At 31.2% G+C, this 17,183-nt stretch overlaps 6 protein-coding genes across 12 annotated transcripts in view; 3 read left to right on the forward strand and 3 right to left on the reverse strand.

The window, feature by feature from the left end:
• The first annotated feature begins 43 nt into the window (after window positions 1-43).
• On the forward strand, window positions 44-5,824 carry LOC132913815 (IQ motif-containing protein H-like). The gene is made up of 8 exons (XM_060972406.1): window positions 44-320; window positions 390-594; window positions 1,379-1,795; window positions 1,977-2,484; window positions 2,762-3,932; window positions 4,187-4,442; window positions 4,600-4,801; window positions 5,040-5,824. The coding sequence occupies exons 2-8, from the start codon at window positions 443-445 to the stop codon at window positions 5,304-5,306; spliced, it is 2,973 nt and encodes a 990-aa protein (XP_060828389.1). The 5' UTR covers window positions 44-320; window positions 390-442; the 3' UTR covers window positions 5,307-5,824.
• A 141-nt stretch (window positions 5,825-5,965) lies between these two features.
• On the forward strand, window positions 5,966-9,922 carry LOC132913844 (mitochondrial 2-oxoglutarate/malate carrier protein-like). The gene is made up of 5 exons (XM_060972467.1): window positions 5,966-6,223; window positions 6,349-6,482; window positions 6,989-7,159; window positions 7,593-7,692; window positions 7,750-9,922. The coding sequence occupies exons 1-5, from the start codon at window positions 6,018-6,020 to the stop codon at window positions 7,952-7,954; spliced, it is 816 nt and encodes a 271-aa protein (XP_060828450.1). The 5' UTR covers window positions 5,966-6,017; the 3' UTR covers window positions 7,955-9,922.
• LOC132913590 (mitochondrial 2-oxoglutarate/malate carrier protein-like) lies at window positions 8,452-10,111 on the reverse strand. The gene is made up of 6 exons (XM_060972021.1): window positions 10,032-10,111; window positions 9,595-9,810; window positions 9,372-9,508; window positions 9,038-9,208; window positions 8,860-8,959; window positions 8,452-8,644 (listed from the first exon to the last, which is right to left on the reverse strand). Exons 1-6 carry the CDS (start codon window positions 10,109-10,111, stop codon window positions 8,452-8,454), a joined length of 897 nt encoding a protein of 298 aa, XP_060828004.1.
• A 1,065-nt stretch (window positions 10,112-11,176) lies between these two features.
• Window positions 11,177-12,031, reverse strand: LOC132913591 (trichohyalin-like). The gene is made up of 3 exons (XM_060972023.1): window positions 11,987-12,031; window positions 11,615-11,675; window positions 11,177-11,535 (listed from the first exon to the last, which is right to left on the reverse strand). Exons 1-3 carry the CDS (start codon window positions 12,029-12,031, stop codon window positions 11,177-11,179), a joined length of 465 nt encoding a protein of 154 aa, XP_060828006.1.
• On the reverse strand, window positions 11,688-13,644 carry LOC132913503 (uncharacterized). The gene is made up of 5 exons (XM_060971901.1): window positions 13,426-13,644; window positions 13,156-13,317; window positions 12,507-12,701; window positions 11,987-12,371; window positions 11,688-11,822 (listed from the first exon to the last, which is right to left on the reverse strand). The coding sequence occupies exons 1-4, from the start codon at window positions 13,504-13,506 to the stop codon at window positions 12,183-12,185; spliced, it is 627 nt and encodes a 208-aa protein (XP_060827884.1). The 5' UTR covers window positions 13,507-13,644; the 3' UTR covers window positions 11,688-11,822; window positions 11,987-12,182.
• Window positions 13,645-14,247: 603 nt separating this feature from the next.
• The window catches only part of LOC132913825 (tubulin monoglutamylase TTLL4-like), a 255,140-nt gene continuing 252,204 nt past the window's right edge, over window positions 14,248-17,183 (forward strand). For 3 of the 7 annotated variants that reach the window (XM_060972427.1, XM_060972422.1, XM_060972424.1), the window contains exons 1-2: window positions 15,705-15,802; window positions 17,059-17,116. The gene's annotated coding sequence lies outside the window, so the exon portion shown is untranslated. The other 4 variants (XM_060972426.1, XM_060972423.1, XM_060972428.1 and 1 more) reach the window with 2 other exon arrangements.

The following is a 17,183-nucleotide window of genomic DNA, read 5'->3' on the forward strand; positions in this document are numbered from 1 at the left end:
AAGAACACCAAAGTATGTATATGTACTGCATATAACACATGGAAACAGGTTCCACATCATTAAGATGACGTATCAATATGCCGTAGCCTTAACACGATTACAACGATAATCGACTATTTGAACCTATTTTACTCGTCGTAACGTACTTACAACAATTATATTAATGTTTATTTTGTAAATACATTTTGACACAAAAAAATACGATACATTATTATATAATTTTAACATTAAATGGAATCACTATAAAATAAAGAAGACTATTAAAATGTAGACGTATTAGATTGAACAGAAAGTTATAATTGATACAGTTTCAATAACAAGTAAATTTTCATAAATTTTGTACATATATAAATTACGATATTTACGTTTTCTTTAATGATTATTTTCAGAGTGGAATTTTGACCACATTCCAATTTTTTATTCTCATCATAAAATTGCCAAAATGAATCGCCATCATAATTTATTACAAACCGAAGAAATATATACAGAACTTATAGATTCAATAAAATCTGCTGTCAAAGGGATACAAGAGCAAGTTATTCCTATTAAACAATTTCTTGGTGATCGCAGAAAAGAAATCATTAAACTTGGCAGGTTGGTTCGTAATGTTTTAAATTTTAAATTAAGAATAATTTTTATTTTAAACAGAGTTTAACCTGATGTTCAAAATAAATCGAAACGTAAAATAGTGATTTTTAATTATCTTTTACTTTATTTTATTCTTCTTTTATACAGGGTGTCTCGACTAACTTGATCACTCGAATAACTTCTAAACTATGCGTTGTATGAAAACATTTTTCGTTCAAAAGGTTAAAGATTTATTTTGTGTTGTATCAGGTTGGAGATCCAATATCATCAAAGGTTTCCGTAAGACGCGGTGTTTACTTGGCAATCATTTATTAACCTACGACAGTACGATAACGAATAGAAATAGACGACTACGATAAGGTAAAATCTATACCGTAGATAAACATAATCATATAAACACCGCTGTTTCACAGAAATATTTGATGGTATTGTATCGTCGACTTGATATTGCACAAAATAAATTTCCGAGAAATGAAGCGAAATTATTCGTTAACTATTAGATTTAAAATATAAATGTACAGCGCAAAATACACCTCCGAATCATGCAACTTTTGTATAAAAAATTTGTTCATACAACGTGTACTTTAAAAGTTATCTCAGGTGATCGAGTAAGCTGAGACACCTTGCATGCATATAATAATATAAAAGACATAAAATTATAAATCCAAGAAAAACAAATAAACGCAAACACTAGAATATTTTTATTCATAATACGGATATTTTTTCGTATAATACTATTATATTTTTATTATTTCTTAATTATATATTCGTCTTTCATTTATGCAAGTAGAACGGAAAAATGGACGGACGATTCTTTAGAATTTGCACAACTGTTCTATGACAACACTTTCAAGGAACTCATAAGCATTGAACGAATATGCGAGAAATATCTCGTACGTCTGAACACTAATTTATTAACAGCAACAAAAGGTCGTACGCAACCACCGTCTTATTTATCTCCGAAAGAGATGAGGAAAGTTTATAAAATATGTCGTGATGCATTCAACGAAACGAAGGAGAACGAATTATCCTGTCTCTGCACTTGGGAGAATAAACCTACGTGGGATCTCGATGATACTCAAGATATCCTAATTAAAGCAAAAGAAATGGCACGAAGCGAATTCGACGAATATGACTTGAAGTTTATTCAAGAAATCGTTTATCTTCGAACGCGTATGTTCTCCTTACCAAAGAACCGAATCGACGTGTAGGTAAATTTTATAACTTTACAATATTAATATTGATATTTCAGTGATTAGAGATATTTTAATCTTGATCTATTAATTTCGTTAATGAGGACAAACAGATCTAACAGTTCCGATCGATACCTTACACACGTTTTTATAATTCGTAATGTAACATTTAACATTTATTTAACATTTTTTTAGGAAAAGCGGTCACGATATTCTTCGCGACACTGTCAATGGCAAACATCGGGCAAGTATTCGATTATCGTTGAAGACTGCGGACTTCCTTCAACTTCTTAAGCAGAGAGAGGTTCAGCAGAGGTTCTCTTACGAAGATGAATTATCAAAGTTGAAGAGTTTAACATTCGTCGATGGAAAGTTCAAGACTAACGACTCTTGGTTGAAGATTTTAGACGGTCAGGGAGTTCTGTACGGATCATTGTGGCATTTAGCGCTTCGCCCGCAAATTGAGAAAATTCTAACGAAACGTTTGGTACCGACATTACGTTTAAACCCACGTGCCACTTTTGATTTTTTTTCGAAGATTACGAACTTTGCAAGTTTCGTACTATCGAGAACGGATTTAATAACTCTGTTGAAACATGAGAAAGATGCTATTTGGTTGACGAGCTGGAAAAATCAGTTCATGGCGATAGACGGGAAGCACGTTGCTGCGACAGTGATACAAGCTTTTTGGCGTGGTTATTGGGTAAATATTATTAATTTTTTACTAATAATAAATTTATATATGAAGCGCCGAGGATCATGATCGTATAAACTAATCTCTTTTATTTTTCATAAAGTAGCCTTCTGCATTTATTATCATAAACGTCTCGAGACAGATAACAAAGTTATAACTTGATCAATCATAATATTCAAAATGAGTAGAAGGGAAATTTTTATTACGAGGGAAATTATTATTGAAAGGAATCTATTTCTGCAATAATTATAAACGAGATACTCATATAGAAATCTATTTTACATAGTTACGCAGAAAGAAATGGCTGTCAGAGTGTCTTTACATAGCCGCGAGTCTCATGTGGTTCTTTTGGATCTCGTTAAAAGCAAAAAAAGAAATGCACCGTCGTTACCTCAGGAAAATGCTGGTCTCCTTGCAAACTACTCGAGATCTTACTCTAAAATTAAGCAACGAATTCGACTCTATAACCAAGCAGCCTCATATAGTCTTACATCTACCATCCATCGGACATCCTAGACACTTACGTCAAGTATTCAATCCCAAGATGTTCACCATTTACCAGAACATTACGATCCTACGAATTTGTTTCGTACGCAATCCAAACGCTGAAGTGATCTATATTCTGCCCGTGAAGCCTACCGAAGATCTATTAACGATGTACAGCGACTTCATCGAGTCGATATCACCCGACGAGGACGTTGCGAAACGAGTTACTTTCATCGCTCTCTCACAAGCAGATTGTTTTAAAAATCTCCCTTTAAACGTCTCCAGGATTCTCCACTGTTCTCAAGAATCTCTAAACGAGATTGAGAAGAAAATCGCTGGCAAATCGGCTTATTTCCTGCCTTACATTGTCGACGAGTGCGACATGAGATTGGCTGGTACTTTCAATGTTCCTCTACTGAGTCCCGATATGGAGATGCAACGAAAATTTCTAAACGCTTCTAACATGTCTGAAATGATCAACAGCTTTGGCCTTCTGCAGCCACCGTATAAAAGTAACATAACGGATTATGAAACACTCTGTTCGTCGTTGTCCGAGTTGATGGTGCTTCATACTGAAATTAGTATGTGGTTGATCAAGTTGAATTACGGTACGGCCAGCAAACAGAGTGGAATTTTTCTAATTAATCATATTAGCGTGCCATTTATGCCGATGTTGAGACGGGAACGACAGAAACACGGCGATTATTGGCTGGAGCAGGCAAGTTTGAGGGCTGAATTTCTTCAGAAAATGAGGGAACACGTACCGAGTATCATACCAAATGTGATTCGGTTGTCGAAGATGTATAGTACTTGGGCGATGTTCTACGCTCATATACAGAAATTTGGGTGTTTGCTGCAGGCTGTTCCTCCGGAAAAGAATCCTAAAACGATTATGGTTTCTTTGTTTGTTCCTGGGAAAGCGACTAAAAAGAAACCGAAGTGGTTGGGGACTGCGGATAAGATAAATTTAGGTATTATATTTGGCTTCAAACTTGAGGAAAATATATCAAAACTTTTTATTTCATCATTTTGTTATATAAGTGTTTATAAAACTGTACTGAAAGCTATTTTGGCGGGAAATCTCCTATTATTATATTTACGATAGGAGCAGGTAACGAAGGGATGCTAATTAAATCTTCCAACTTAATACCGGAATTTCTTATTTTTATGTGCTGCTCTATTAAAAATTTATTTGTAATTTTTAAATTACGTATCTCAATGACAGAAGCCACACATTCGACGACTATTTACATGTTACCTCAAACTTCTTTGGATATCGACAAGGTGAAACCGACGGTGAATAAATTCGCTAGAGGTATGCAGGATAAGGGATATTTTGGTTACTTAGCCATTGATTGCTATTGTTATTTGCGTAAGCCAGAGGAGATTCTAGTGGTATTATTATTGAACGTATTCCCTTATTACTCGTACTGCCAAAATTACATTGATTGGATGGAATTCGCGATCGGAGGATGCTATAAGTAAGTGAATAGCTTGTTAAATTTAAGAATGAAACATAGTAATGATATGCATATGTATGATGTCTTTCTAGTTCTATACAAATATAAATATTCTTCCGAAAGAGATTATAATTAAAAATGAAACTGTTAAAAATTATCCTTTCATATGCATAAACAGTGATCGAGATGATGAATTTACGATCGATACTTCAATAGTCCCAGATGTGGAGAAAAGGAAATCACCTTTCCTATATATGGAAAAGCCACCTCAATGGAATAACACTGCAGAAAGATACGCGATCGCAATTACTCAATTGCATCACAGTAAATTTCCAGCTTATCGATGGCCAGCCCTTAAAAATCTATTCGAAGAATGTGACGTACGTTCGCTCATTATCTTCTAAAAGTAGTAAATTACTCTTTTTGTTTTTATTTGCTAACGCAATAATAAATAATATGCTTAAAAATGTGAAACACTATTCGTATCTATTAATATAATTTATTCGAGTAAAATTTATGTAATATTTCATATTATAAAATATGAAACTCTTAGAAAATCGTACAAGCTGGATCATTGTCGAGGTAACTTTAGCCAGTTGTGATTTATTTTATTTGCAGATTGCATACGATAGAAAAAGACGTCAAGGATCTAGTATAATATTACACGATGGTGAAATTCGAAATTTTGGCAAGATGGTTGCTGTTAGTCCTTCTATGACCGCTACGTTAACAATGGTACATAAAAATCTGACGAAATTGCATCGAATTCTGATGAAATCGAAGACGAAGTCAGAAACGAATTTACCAACCCTCATTGATTTCTTTTCAAAACTCTCTCTCGACTATAGGAATTTGGCTACTGACAAGTGTTTGTCACATTCTTAAATCATCGCATGTAGTTGTCCGTGAATTTTATTATCTATTACATATCTGCATGTTTCTAAAATCAAACTTGTATTTATATCTACTAAATAATTCGTACATGGTAGATAATTGTCATCTTATCGATCGCATTGTAATATTTAAATTCTCATTAATTGCAGCGTGCTTAACGCGAGTGAAATGCGAAAGTATTGGTTTTCAGTTTTGAAAAGTTGCCACATTCAGAAGCTATAATATAGAAATTAAATATATCAATGTAGAATTAAATATCACGTGTTAAGTTTTAATGCAGTTTGATGCATTATTTTCTCTAACTTCATGGGTTCACCATTAGACTATGATCCAATGTTATTCTTAGTTAAACAAGACCAAACGATACCTCCTTATGTCAACTTCATTATTGGTGGAGTATCAGGGTAAAATATCAGTATATATTTCTTTTCTATTTAAAAATTTCCAAAATCTGAGCCTAATTAATTTTGCAAATTTATTTTATTTCAAACATAAACATTTTGATTGAAGATTAATTTTATTTTGCGTGTATTTCATAAACTTTTGAAACTAGGAATTAACCTAGGAATTTATTTAAATTTGAAGAGGTTTAGAGAAAATTTCAGAAATTACTCGTCGTGTTTAAAAATTCTCTCTTATCTTATCTTTACGTGATACTACGTGAAAGACAACGTTTCTACAACTACGTGATCATGCAGATGCATGGGCCAAACATGTACACATCCTTTGGATGCAACTAAGATACGAATGCAAATTTTAAAAAGTTCTTTGAGAGATACGATATGCAAAACTTTCCAAGAACATGGAGTACGTGGATTCTATATCGGTTGGACTCCGGCTATACTTCGACAATTAACATACACTACGACAAGACTTGGTGTATATAATACGTGCTATGATTTGATCTCGTAAGAATATTTTCTTCTAAATTTAACTAAGTAGTATGTATATACCAAGAATTTTACCTAAATGTTAGCGTCAATTTGACTTAACATTGAAATGGTATGAGCAGAAGTTAATAACGTGTGTTCAGATTATACGTTGGTCGTTTAAATTATCCTACAATGGTCACCATTGGAATGTTCTCTGGTATTTGTGGTGCATTAGTTGGAACGCCGGCCGATTTAATTTATGTTCGTATGGTAGGTGATGCGCAATTACCACCTGGTGAGCATAAATTTTAACTATTTTTTATTCTTATATTAGTTAATTTAAGTATTACACGTCATTTTGCATAAAATATATTCTAACTAGGTAGAGATATTTCATTTCATAAAGTTATTCATTGAATTGTTAACTTTGACAGAAGCACGACAAATATTTGATATAATAATTTGGAATATTTTACTACAAAATCATGTACATTTTGATAGATTATCTAGGTCAAGACAAAAAGTGAACGACGGATATGCTATTTTTCTCTCAAAGATTAAAATCGCTGCGTCATAAACAACTAACTTTTATTTTTATTTTTATTTTTCCTTTTTCAATATTTTCAATATTTTCTTCCTATCTGTTAATCATTAATATTTAAATCTTTTACAAATTTTCTATAAAAATTCTATCTTGGCAAAGAAATGATATAAATAAACGTACAATGTTCAATTGCAGAAAAATCTCCTTAATGCAGTAAAACGTTGGAAAGACATATAAAACAAAAGATAAATTTTCAGAGAAGCGGCGGAATTACAGACACGTTTTCCACGGGCTGTCGGACATTTGGAAAACAGAGGGTGTTCAGGGATTATGGAGAGGAGCTCTACCAACTATGACCAGAGCAATGATCGTGAATGGAGCGCAATTAGGCACCTATAGTAGAGCGAAAATAATGTGGAAGGATACAGGTGTATACAGGAACTTTAATAATCAACCCATTAAGGACGAAACAGTGAAAAAACATGAAGACTACAGGGAAGAACATAAATTAAATTTCATAGCTTTTATAGAGAAGCAGTTTTAAAATTCAACGTGTTGACAATCAAGTCCATGGTACCAAAATTATATTTTAATTTGGTTGTTTTTTTATATTCTTCAAGATTTTCAAAATATTCCCCATTATAATATTAGAATATTGTAATAATTGTATCTTTTTGATTTTCAAGATGGACAGTGCTAAGATTCTTATCAACCGACAATTCTAAAGCTATAAAATTCCACTATAAAGATTTCATCGTGTTTCTCCCCTGTAATTTTCATTTCATATATGATATGATTTCGAAGCGAATGAATTGCAGCTATATTAACAACTACTTTAATCATATATGATATGAACAATAGGTTTATTCGAAGAAGGCATATTATTGTCATTCTGTTCAGCGATGATATCTGGATTCGTGATGTCTGTGTTGTCAGTGCCTGTGGATGTAGCTAAAACTAGGTAATCGCCAGAATATTACTAAATTAATATATTTTTATCCACAATTATTTCTCAAAGAATACAAACTTGGACCTTACCGTCGAAACCACCCGGGATCGTCACTGCGATCGCTACCATAGCAAGAACCGAAGGAGTAACATCAATGTGGCGTGGATTTCTACCATACTACAGCAGAGCAGCTCCCAATGCTGTAATTACCATGGTGACACTTGATAAGTTAAGACAAATATATCGTATATTCTTTCTACCACCCATTGAGTGATATTTTTATAAAAGTTTCTTGCAAAGAACAACAATAATAATAAAATCTTACACGATTTTATTTTATATATTCGTCACTTTTTTATAATAAATACTTGATTATGCTATCATTTACAACGCAGAGAAAAAGCGATAGATTTATGCAAATTAAATTCTTTCCTAGCAATATGCAGACTAATATTGCGAGCTTGAAGGTGACGCTATATTAGCTTAAAATATTGCGGTGCATGCAAGAAAATACACTTTAGCATTATTTTTAAAAGATTGTCTTATTACTAGAGAATTGTAAATAAGTAACTAAACGAATATAATTGTTTATTCATAAATATATTAATCTTGTCGTACATGCCACTTGAATATTCGTATACAATAAAAGGTTCATATACAATTAATGCTCGTATACAATGCAATGCGGTACAATACAGTACACAATATAATATGTATACACATATATAAGAAAACGGTCATTAAAATATTTTCTGTACTTGCTATATATATCTATGTTGCGTATCGTCTATACATTTTTGCAATTTGTTCATTAATGATAAACGTTAGTACTGTGTGTGGCCCTACTCTACAATATGTAGGCCAGAAACCTTTCCAAAGTGCCTTTATGCCTTCGGTTTTCGCTATCGACAGTAACATTGCGATCATACCAGGTGGCTTTTCCACACCTTTCAAGTTTTGCAGTCTGAAAATTTACAGTCACAAAAATTCCTTTAAACTTATTACTTTCTTTTGAGCGATTTTATTATAATCGAGATAGGAACGATTGCATTAAGATTTTTCTCGAGATCTTTAAAATTTCTGCTAGGAACGCTATTTTAATATTATCATATGGAAATAATTCACAAATAAGAAAATTAATATAGTGATCATGAAAAGATCGATATCTAATTATTTTACCTTGTTTTAGTTATATCAAATGGCATAGAATTGAAGGTAGTAAGGAATCCAGATAACATTGACGCAGAGAAATGCAGACCAACACCCTCCGGTATATACACTGTGAAATAAAACGTGTTTCATACTTCTATCGATATAAATTCTTCCGATATAGATAATATTTGAAGCTGATAAGTACATTTCGTGGATATTAAAAATTTTGCTTGACTGTAAGTTGCAAGTTGTGATACATTAACAACCACCGCTCGTCCCATCGTTGCTACACTGCCTCTCCAAAGAGTGGTGATTCCTTCTTCTCGAGAAATTCTTGTAAACGCGTTGAACACGTTTTTGTAATTCCTTCGTTGCTCTGCAGAAAATTCCATACATACAACATCAAGATCGATAAAAGGAAAAACTCGTTTCCCAATTATTGGGAACATTAATGATATAAGGAAGAATGAAAGGGAAAAAATTGTTAAAAAAATAATATCGTATATCACGCGACTATAGAATGGAACGACGATAATAACCTTTCGGTAATCTGCCATCGGCCGTCATTCTTACGAGGGCGACTTCTGCTGGTGTACCAACAAAGGCTCCAATAGCTCCTGCTGTAGCTGCCATCAGTGACATTATACCAAAATTTGGTTTGCCCACGTACTTCTCTCTGGAAATAGTTTTCATAATTAAAGACACGTAAAAATAGAAGAAAAGCATAGTTACCCGGTGGCAGATAAATTATTTTGCACTCACTTCCAATATTCATGTAATTGATTGTATATACCAAGTCTTACGGTGGTATAAGTCGCTTGTCGCACAAGACCAGCGCTAAGTCCGGAATAAAATTTCAAAATGCCCTCATTTTTGTATATGGAGGCGACGACCTTGCCGACAGAAGTTTTCTCCTTTTGTATCTGAATTCGATTCTTTATTACATCCATAGGATGAACTACACATGTCGCCGCCATTCTAGCAAATTTTCGTAATAGCCGTAATAAGATTATACAAGACTATTATACAAAATAACTTTTAATCCATGATTATCAGATAAGAAAATAACAAATATTAATCAGAAAATTTATTCATATTTTTTCTATGTGTCGTATACTTATGACCTAAGTTTGTGAGATAAGAAATGAGATAAAATGTTGATAAAGAGGAATCGAATATTTGAAATTATACTAACATACCCCGAAATGCCAGCATTTATGAAAGTAAATACCGGGGGTAAAGGCTCCTTCTTCTTTTCTTGTGGCTCTTTATCAGACATTTTCAACGTCCTTTCGATTTTCGTCTTATATTTCTCAAAAATATGTTGTCAGAATTTTTGAAGATCGTCGAAAAACTTGTAAAAATTGTGAAAATATATTTATAACGCATTTAACCTAACATTTAACGTTAGAGTAACATGTACGATAATTTATCGCAAACGTGGGCCAGCGTCACTATAACAATATGACATTCGATTCCAACAGTTAAAAGTTAAAAGACGAACTGTACAGGGCGTAAGAAAAGTATCTGGTTTGATGGGCATTTATTAAATAAATATACCACAAACTTGATCTTAATTTTTAAATTCATCATGGCTATATTTTCTAATTATATACAAAATAAACGAATAATTAGATATGAAATTTCGAAAGGGAAAGTTTGAATTTTCACACCAATTCTACAGCGATTTCAAAGAGTTTGGACAGAAGCAAAATGAAGTATTATTTTTCTTATATTGGTAAAACAATGACAATTAAATTTTTTTCTATTTTTTGTCATTACAAATAACGGATCTTATCTTCGGTGACAAATTTTTAGCACTTGCGGACCCTTTCTTTTCTTCCAGGTTTCTCAACGACTGTTTCTTCTCTCTTTTCAGGTTGTATTAAACCCATCTCTCGTTTACAGTCCTATCAGTAAAAATGTCACAGTCAATTTGAAATTTAAGCATTTCGTACTAGTTATTAAGATATAATTTTACGTACCTCCACAACCTTAAGAATTGGATAAAGCGGCCTCACGCCTTTAGATTCGTTTATAATTTCCTCCGCATAGTCAAGAACCTTCTGATTTTCTTTCTCAATAATTTTTGTCACGTCTGCAGCTTTTTCCTCCGCAATTTTGTCTTTTATTCTCTCCGCTATTTTCTCATTCTAAAAATGTATCAGGCATCGTTCAAATTAATGAAACGTCTCAATGAAAAATCATAGATAGGGGAGAAAATCAGTGAACTCCAGGTTCAAATAAACGGAGTTCTACAGTGATTTGAAGGATTTTACGAAAAATAGATCATCCAGAAAAAATCATTTGTCTAGAAAGCAGAGTTACTAGATCGATAAAATAATTAACATCTTCTCACACTTACGATATACTTTTTTATCTCGTTCCCGTATTCCATCTTTTTATCCCAATTTTTCTTTCGTTCCTCGTCTCTGTATTTTTCGTCAAACTCGGCCCTCTTAAATCTTTGAATCGTCTCCCACGTTTTCAAATCTCTTTCCTCTTGAAGTTGCTTCGACTTCGTAGCTAACGCCTCCAGTCGGAAACGTTGCACTTGCTCTCGCATTTGATCCGCACGCTGTTTCCGTACTTTCTGTTTCTCTTGATATCGTTCCTCTTGCTCCTGCTGAGCTTTTTTCAATAGTTGTTCCTCCATATCTACCTTCCTCCTTATCGACTTCAAAACCGCGCCGTACTTCTCAGCTGTTAAAACAATCAATCGTTCAATCGTATAAATAATAAAATATATGTGTAAATTGGAATGAAATTGAAATGCAATTACCTATTAGTTGAGATTTCTGCTCTCTCTCTTCCTCTTCCTTGTGTTTCACTGCTTTGTGAAGCTTTTGTATTCGCGTTTTAGCATTCCTATAAATTTCGTTTGCACGATCTTCGAATTCTTCTTCGCGTTTAAGCTCCAGATCGAATTGTTTCTTTTCCTCTATCGCGTCTTTAAAAAATTGCTTTAATTTTTGTTTCTTGTTTTGCAACTACGAACATATTTATATCGCATATACATTACGAAAAATAATTACCAAAGAAATATTAAATGTGTTAGATTATAAATATATACAAATATAAGTCTTCTCTTTAGCTATTAATTATTAAACATAAACTTATAAGGATTATTACATATTAATTATCAAAGACTGACTTGTTGCGCTTCAAATTCTTTAATATCTTGCAAGTATTTTTCCATATTTATTTGATCCTGTTTATCAGCTTCGAATACCTCTCTCTCCTTCGCTGCCTCGGCATTCTTAGTTTCTTCGATTCTAACAACGTCGGGAAATTAAGTTATTTAAATAAAGAAAATGTTTTCTACCACGTATGTAAAATCTCGTGAAATCTTACTGTTTCCTTAATTCGAAGGCATAATGCTTCCTTTTCTCCAACTGCTTTTCTGTTTTCTGTTTCATTTCCTCTTCGTATTTTGCTAAATCCTCTTTTATTGAATTCACGTAGGCTATTTCTTCCTCTCTATCTACGTTTTTTAGAGTTTCCCGAAATTTTAGTTGAGCATCCAATTCTCTATAACACTAATGAAATAATAATTAACAATTTCAAATCTATTGTTAGTGGTATGATATATTTCTCTGACGAGAAAATAAAAAGAAAAAGGCAACTGGATGAAAATTGAAATTTTTCTGTTACATTTTTTGGTCTCTAAATACCTCAGAAACGAGAAGACCTTGATTAATTCGTCTACACATTGGTTTCCTGTAAAGAATAAACCTTTTCGCTTGTTTTATTATTTCTTCTCTCTCTGCTGCCTTCTTTTCAGCAGCTTCTCTTACGAATCTTTCTCTTTCTTCCTCTTCTCGTTTTTCTCTAGCTAAACGTTCCTCTCTTCTTCTGCTCTTGATATTCTGTTACGACAGGAAACTATTTTTATAAAATCTTGGAGCCATTCTTTATAAATAATATCTTACGATATTGAATAATTTGATATTCGACCGATGATATTAAAAGAAATAATTTATTTGACGAAAATAATATATAAATATATAAATTTAAATAAATAATATATAAATATAATATAATATAATATAATATAATATAATATAATATAATATAATATAATATAATATAATATAATATAATATAATATAATATAATATAATGTAATATAATATAATATAATATAATATAATATAATATAATATAATATAATATAATATAATATAATTTAATATAATATAATATAATATATATTATATTATATTATATTATATAAATATAATATTATATTATATAATATAAATAAATAATATATAATATATAAATTATAAATCTAGAAGAAATACCTAATGGAAAAGATACCTCTTTAGTAGATGTTATTTTTTCTTCTTCCTTCTGTTCCTCCTTTCCAATTTCATTTAATTTTACATCTTTTGTTTCCTGTTTCTCCGCGAGTAAAGCAGGTTGATGAATTGAATTTGGCGAACTTTTTGGAGTTATTGTCTCTACAGTACTTCTTGATATCTAACAGTTTGAGTAAATTATCTTGTTACTCGAAGAATTAAATTGTACTGTTTAGTTGAACGAAAAACTAAGAAGGAAAAGTAGACTGATAACAGGAAAATCACATACCTTAACACTTTTCATTGGTTTCATTTTATTCCGGTAACACACGGTAGGTGTTGCAGCTTGAACTATTTGATTTTGAACCATAATTGTGATTTCTCTAATATAATATTAGTATTATTGCGTAGTAATATAAATAAAACGACAAATGAATGAGGTTGACGTAAGTTGCGCGGTTTCTTTCTTTACTGATATTGCGGATAACTTTAAACGGCGCAATCGTTGTCTTGGAAACTAAATTAGAACCAATCGATAGGATTTATGGAATAAAGTTAATAAAAGTCGCATAATATCTTTCGTTATAGATGCAATTCTGAGTGAAAAATATTTGAATGCTTCAAGTTAGTAAAGTGGAACATTTTTACATTTGGAATTATTCTCATTGAAATTATACAATAAGCATAAGAACAATAATAGATTCAATAGATGTAATTGTATTTCCCTGCTAGTAAAATATTTGATATACAGGAATTACATTTTTTATAGTTTTTTATGTTTAAAAGCTTAACATTTCATTGTTATTTGCTTAGAATAATGAAAAATAATAATTCAATATTCTATAGATTTGTGTTTTATTATATCTATTAGGAATCAAAAGATAATATTCTTATTACAGTAGAGTAATTTTACTTAAACTTAAATGTACATATATATCTATCAAAATTTATATTTCAAATTGGCTCTGTAATTTAAAACTGCTATATCGATTGTTATGTCGGTAATGTAGTACGCCATAAACTAAGAACTACAACGCACTCTAGTTTTTGAAAATGGAATATGTAAGTACATACATATGTATATGAACATGTAGTTACGTCGCACGTTGATGATTTGTGTCAACGAACATTTCGAGTTTATAAAGCAAATTATTTGGAACATTGAGAAAATAATTAATAATACCTGTTATTAATATAATTGTTTGCTGCTATTGACTTCGAAGTAAGTAGATTATGATACAAAAGTACATAAATATACATATTTGTTTATATGTTTTTTAAACTTCATTTATTAGGTTATGCATATCGTGTTTATATACAAACATTATTTTCTCGCATTTATTAGTTATTCTTAATTATATTTAATATTACAAATTAGATATAAGGTGGATTAATATTTGTTCTTGATGATTAGCTTCTAATATATCTCTTAAAGTTAGTTTTTCCATTCGATCATTTAAACCTAACATCATGTAAACTTACTATCTCTATGATTGGAAGAGTAAATAAAATTATATTAATTATTAAAAATGTATTTATGTAATAATTGTATAAATAGCAATAGTCGTATTTCTTTCGAGTATATTTTTATTGTCGCATTTCAAATATGTAACGGAAACGTTCAATTGGCGCCAAAGCAGGAACGATATATGTACTTATCGATATGCATTCTGCTTGCGATTCTCGAAGTAAAGCGGTTAGTATAGTTCAGAGTAGTATGCACTTTACGTTTGTGACATATCACGCGTATTTCTGTGACAAAAATTAAGACGTTTATTCATATTCGTTGATTATTGTGTATAATTTGATATATCGATTTACATAAAAACAAGAAAAAGAACAATATCATGGGTATGCGTTCATTTTGCGTTTAAAACGAGTCTCGAAATTTCTCATTTTACTCGTTACCACTAAGATTCGTTTTGACTACTTGTAATTTGATTATTATTGATTATCATAGTATATTTCCTATACTTTTTTACAAATCTTGCAATTTCCAAGGTATAGGCGTAAATTTAGTATAATATTGTTAATAATATTATTCACAGGAATATTAATTTTTCAATAAAATCGAAGTAAAATTTTGCTGAACATTCTTATACAGTGTATGGATTAATTGTTTATTTCAGGGTACCATGCACATTTTCATTATAACTATTTGTTAAATAATAAATAATTAATTAATAATGAAATAATAGTCTAATTTTTTATTAGATTATTGTTAGTATATTTTACGTATTTTGTATTTTGGATAAGAAAGACATTCAAAAACTTTATAATCATCTATATATCGACGAAATTATTTTACATAATATTTCATTTTAAATACATACATACAAATCTCGTTATAAATCGATTGATGTCATTTGTGCATCGGTAATAGTGGAAACGATACAGAAACCATAATCATCCATTGTATACTGCATAAAATACCAAACACCATTTTCTTCGCTTCTTTACGTATTCATTAATTTTCTTTATATTTTTCACAAATTTAATAATCAATTAAATTTCAATTCAAATAATCAGATTTTATTTGACTAATGTTCAAACATTCTGTGTCTCAAGAGTTTGAAGAGGCTGCCGCAAGATGGCCGCGGAGCGTGGTCGTGCACTTGTAATGACAACACGTGCTACAGCTGAGTGGCGGTCTCCTACTCGGAAAAGTGAGTATAATCGTGTTTTAAGAGTGTTTGCCGTTTTCCTGTGCTTACCTGCCTTTTATCCATTGTTGTATCTGTCTCGTGCTCCGAATCGTGCCTCCAAGTTCCTCGGAATATGAATATACTCTGGAAATATTTCCTCATTTACTCGATGCTCGCACATGTGTGGACAATGATATTCCAATAAATTGCAGATCGGTAAATAATCTTAATAGAGAATAATATTTATTAATAACAGGCAGTAGTGATAAATGACGTACGAACGCTTGTGGGAAAACAATAATGGTTAAGAATATAGATATTTTCGATTAAAGTACCGCTTGAAATGGATCGTACTTTCCTTCCTGCACTAACCTAACCCTTTACACACATGTACATTTCGAAGCATCATTAAGTAACACACTATAACACGTAGTGTGTTCCAATACGGATAATATGGTAGATTGAAAAATTATTTTAGTGCTGTATTTTAGTTGATGATTAATATTAAATAGTTAGTGAATATATTAATCGGAAATTGTTAACTTAGAGCTGGAACCAGGTGGAGGTACGATTTGTTCGTATCGATTGTGATTTATGTGTCGATCGTGCGTATCGGAGCAGTGTGACATTGTTACATTGGATTAAACAGAGTGTACTGACTGTTCTTCATTTGTTGTTGAATAATTATGTGCTATATTTATGCTATATCTGTATTTGAAGAAAATTGCTTTCTCGTGCGAAAATACTCAATTTGTTTCGTATATTTTGTTCATTAATGTTAATTCTGTGGTGGACTTATTATTATTAATTCTGTATATATATGTAAAGGCATTGTGTTAAGAAAAGGTTAAATATACAGTTCATTTTTTGAAAAATATCGTATGTTAATGTTTTATATAAATAATAAAGCGGATTGCGAAAGATTATATAAGATAATTATAGATTATGATAATGGTAGATAATATATGATTGGAGTACATATCATATTACGCAATTTTGAAGTAATACTAACTTATCCAAAATATCGTAATATGTACATAATAATTATTAAGGGTTCTCAAACTGTTGAGAATCATCTTCGCAATTCCAATTTATTTAAACTGGGATTTCTATTTAAGAGAAATGAGCACTGTAAATTTAAGAATATTAGTTAAGAGTATATTAGTATAGAAATAATATTTTTAGCAATATACCCATATTGTAATATATATTATTGTCAACATTATATCACGAAGAATTTGCTATATTTACGATCTTAAGAAACTACGTCATTTTAGGTGAAGGCGTGTGGCGGGAAAGTAATGTTTTACTTTGACATCAGAGAAGGCTGTTAGTGTGAGTACACTATTTTTTATTGTTTTAGTTCTATTTATCGTAACGTTTAATTCATTGGCACGACTGA

Source organism: Bombus pascuorum, chromosome 13 (genome assembly GCF_905332965.1).
Source record: "Bombus pascuorum chromosome 13, iyBomPasc1.1, whole genome shotgun sequence".
Taxonomy (NCBI): domain Eukaryota; kingdom Metazoa; phylum Arthropoda; class Insecta; order Hymenoptera; family Apidae; genus Bombus; species Bombus pascuorum.

Coding starts and splice junctions, on each gene's coding strand:
- LOC132913815 (XM_060972406.1), top strand. CDS start 443: ATGAATCGCCATCATAATTTATTACAAACCGAAGAAATATATACAGAA. Junction 3,933..4,186: donor TGCGGATAAGATAAATTTAG/GTATTATATTTG, acceptor TCTCAATGACAG/AAGCCACACATTCGACGACT. Junction 4,443..4,599: donor GCGATCGGAGGATGCTATAA/GTAAGTGAATAG, acceptor ATGCATAAACAG/TGATCGAGATGATGAATTTA.
- LOC132913844 (XM_060972467.1), top strand. CDS start 6,018: ATGGGCCAAACATGTACACATCCTTTGGATGCAACTAAGATACGAATG. Junction 7,160..7,592: donor AATAATGTGGAAGGATACAG/GTGTATACAGGA, acceptor TATGAACAATAG/GTTTATTCGAAGAAGGCATA. Junction 7,693..7,749: donor GTGGATGTAGCTAAAACTAG/GTAATCGCCAGA, acceptor TATTTCTCAAAG/AATACAAACTTGGACCTTAC.
- LOC132913590 (XM_060972021.1), bottom strand. CDS start 10,111: ATGTCTGATAAAGAGCCACAAGAAAAGAAGAAGGAGCCTTTACCCCCG. Junction 9,811..10,031: donor ATAAATGCTGGCATTTCGGG/GTATGTTAGTAT, acceptor AAAATTTGCTAG/AATGGCGGCGACATGTGTAG. Junction 9,509..9,594: donor CAATTACATGAATATTGGAA/GTGAGTGCAAAA, acceptor AACTATTTCCAG/AGAGAAGTACGTGGGCAAAC.
- LOC132913591 (XM_060972023.1), bottom strand. CDS start 12,031: ATGGAAAAATACTTGCAAGATATTAAAGAATTTGAAGCGCAACAA. Junction 11,676..11,986: donor AAGAATTTGAAGCGCAACAA/GTCAGTCTTTGA, acceptor CGAATACAAAAG/CTTCACAAAGCAGTGAAACA. Junction 11,536..11,614: donor GCAGAAATCTCAACTAATAG/GTAATTGCATTT, acceptor TTGTTTTAACAG/CTGAGAAGTACGGCGCGGTT.
- LOC132913503 (XM_060971901.1), bottom strand. CDS start 13,506: ATGGTTCAAAATCAAATAGTTCAAGCTGCAACACCTACCGTGTGTTAC. Junction 13,318..13,425: donor AACCAATGAAAAGTGTTAAG/GTATGTGATTTT, acceptor TCAAACTGTTAG/ATATCAAGAAGTACTGTAGA. Junction 12,372..12,506: donor AAGGTCTTCTCGTTTCTGAG/GTATTTAGAGAC, acceptor TTATTTCATTAG/TGTTATAGAGAATTGGATGC.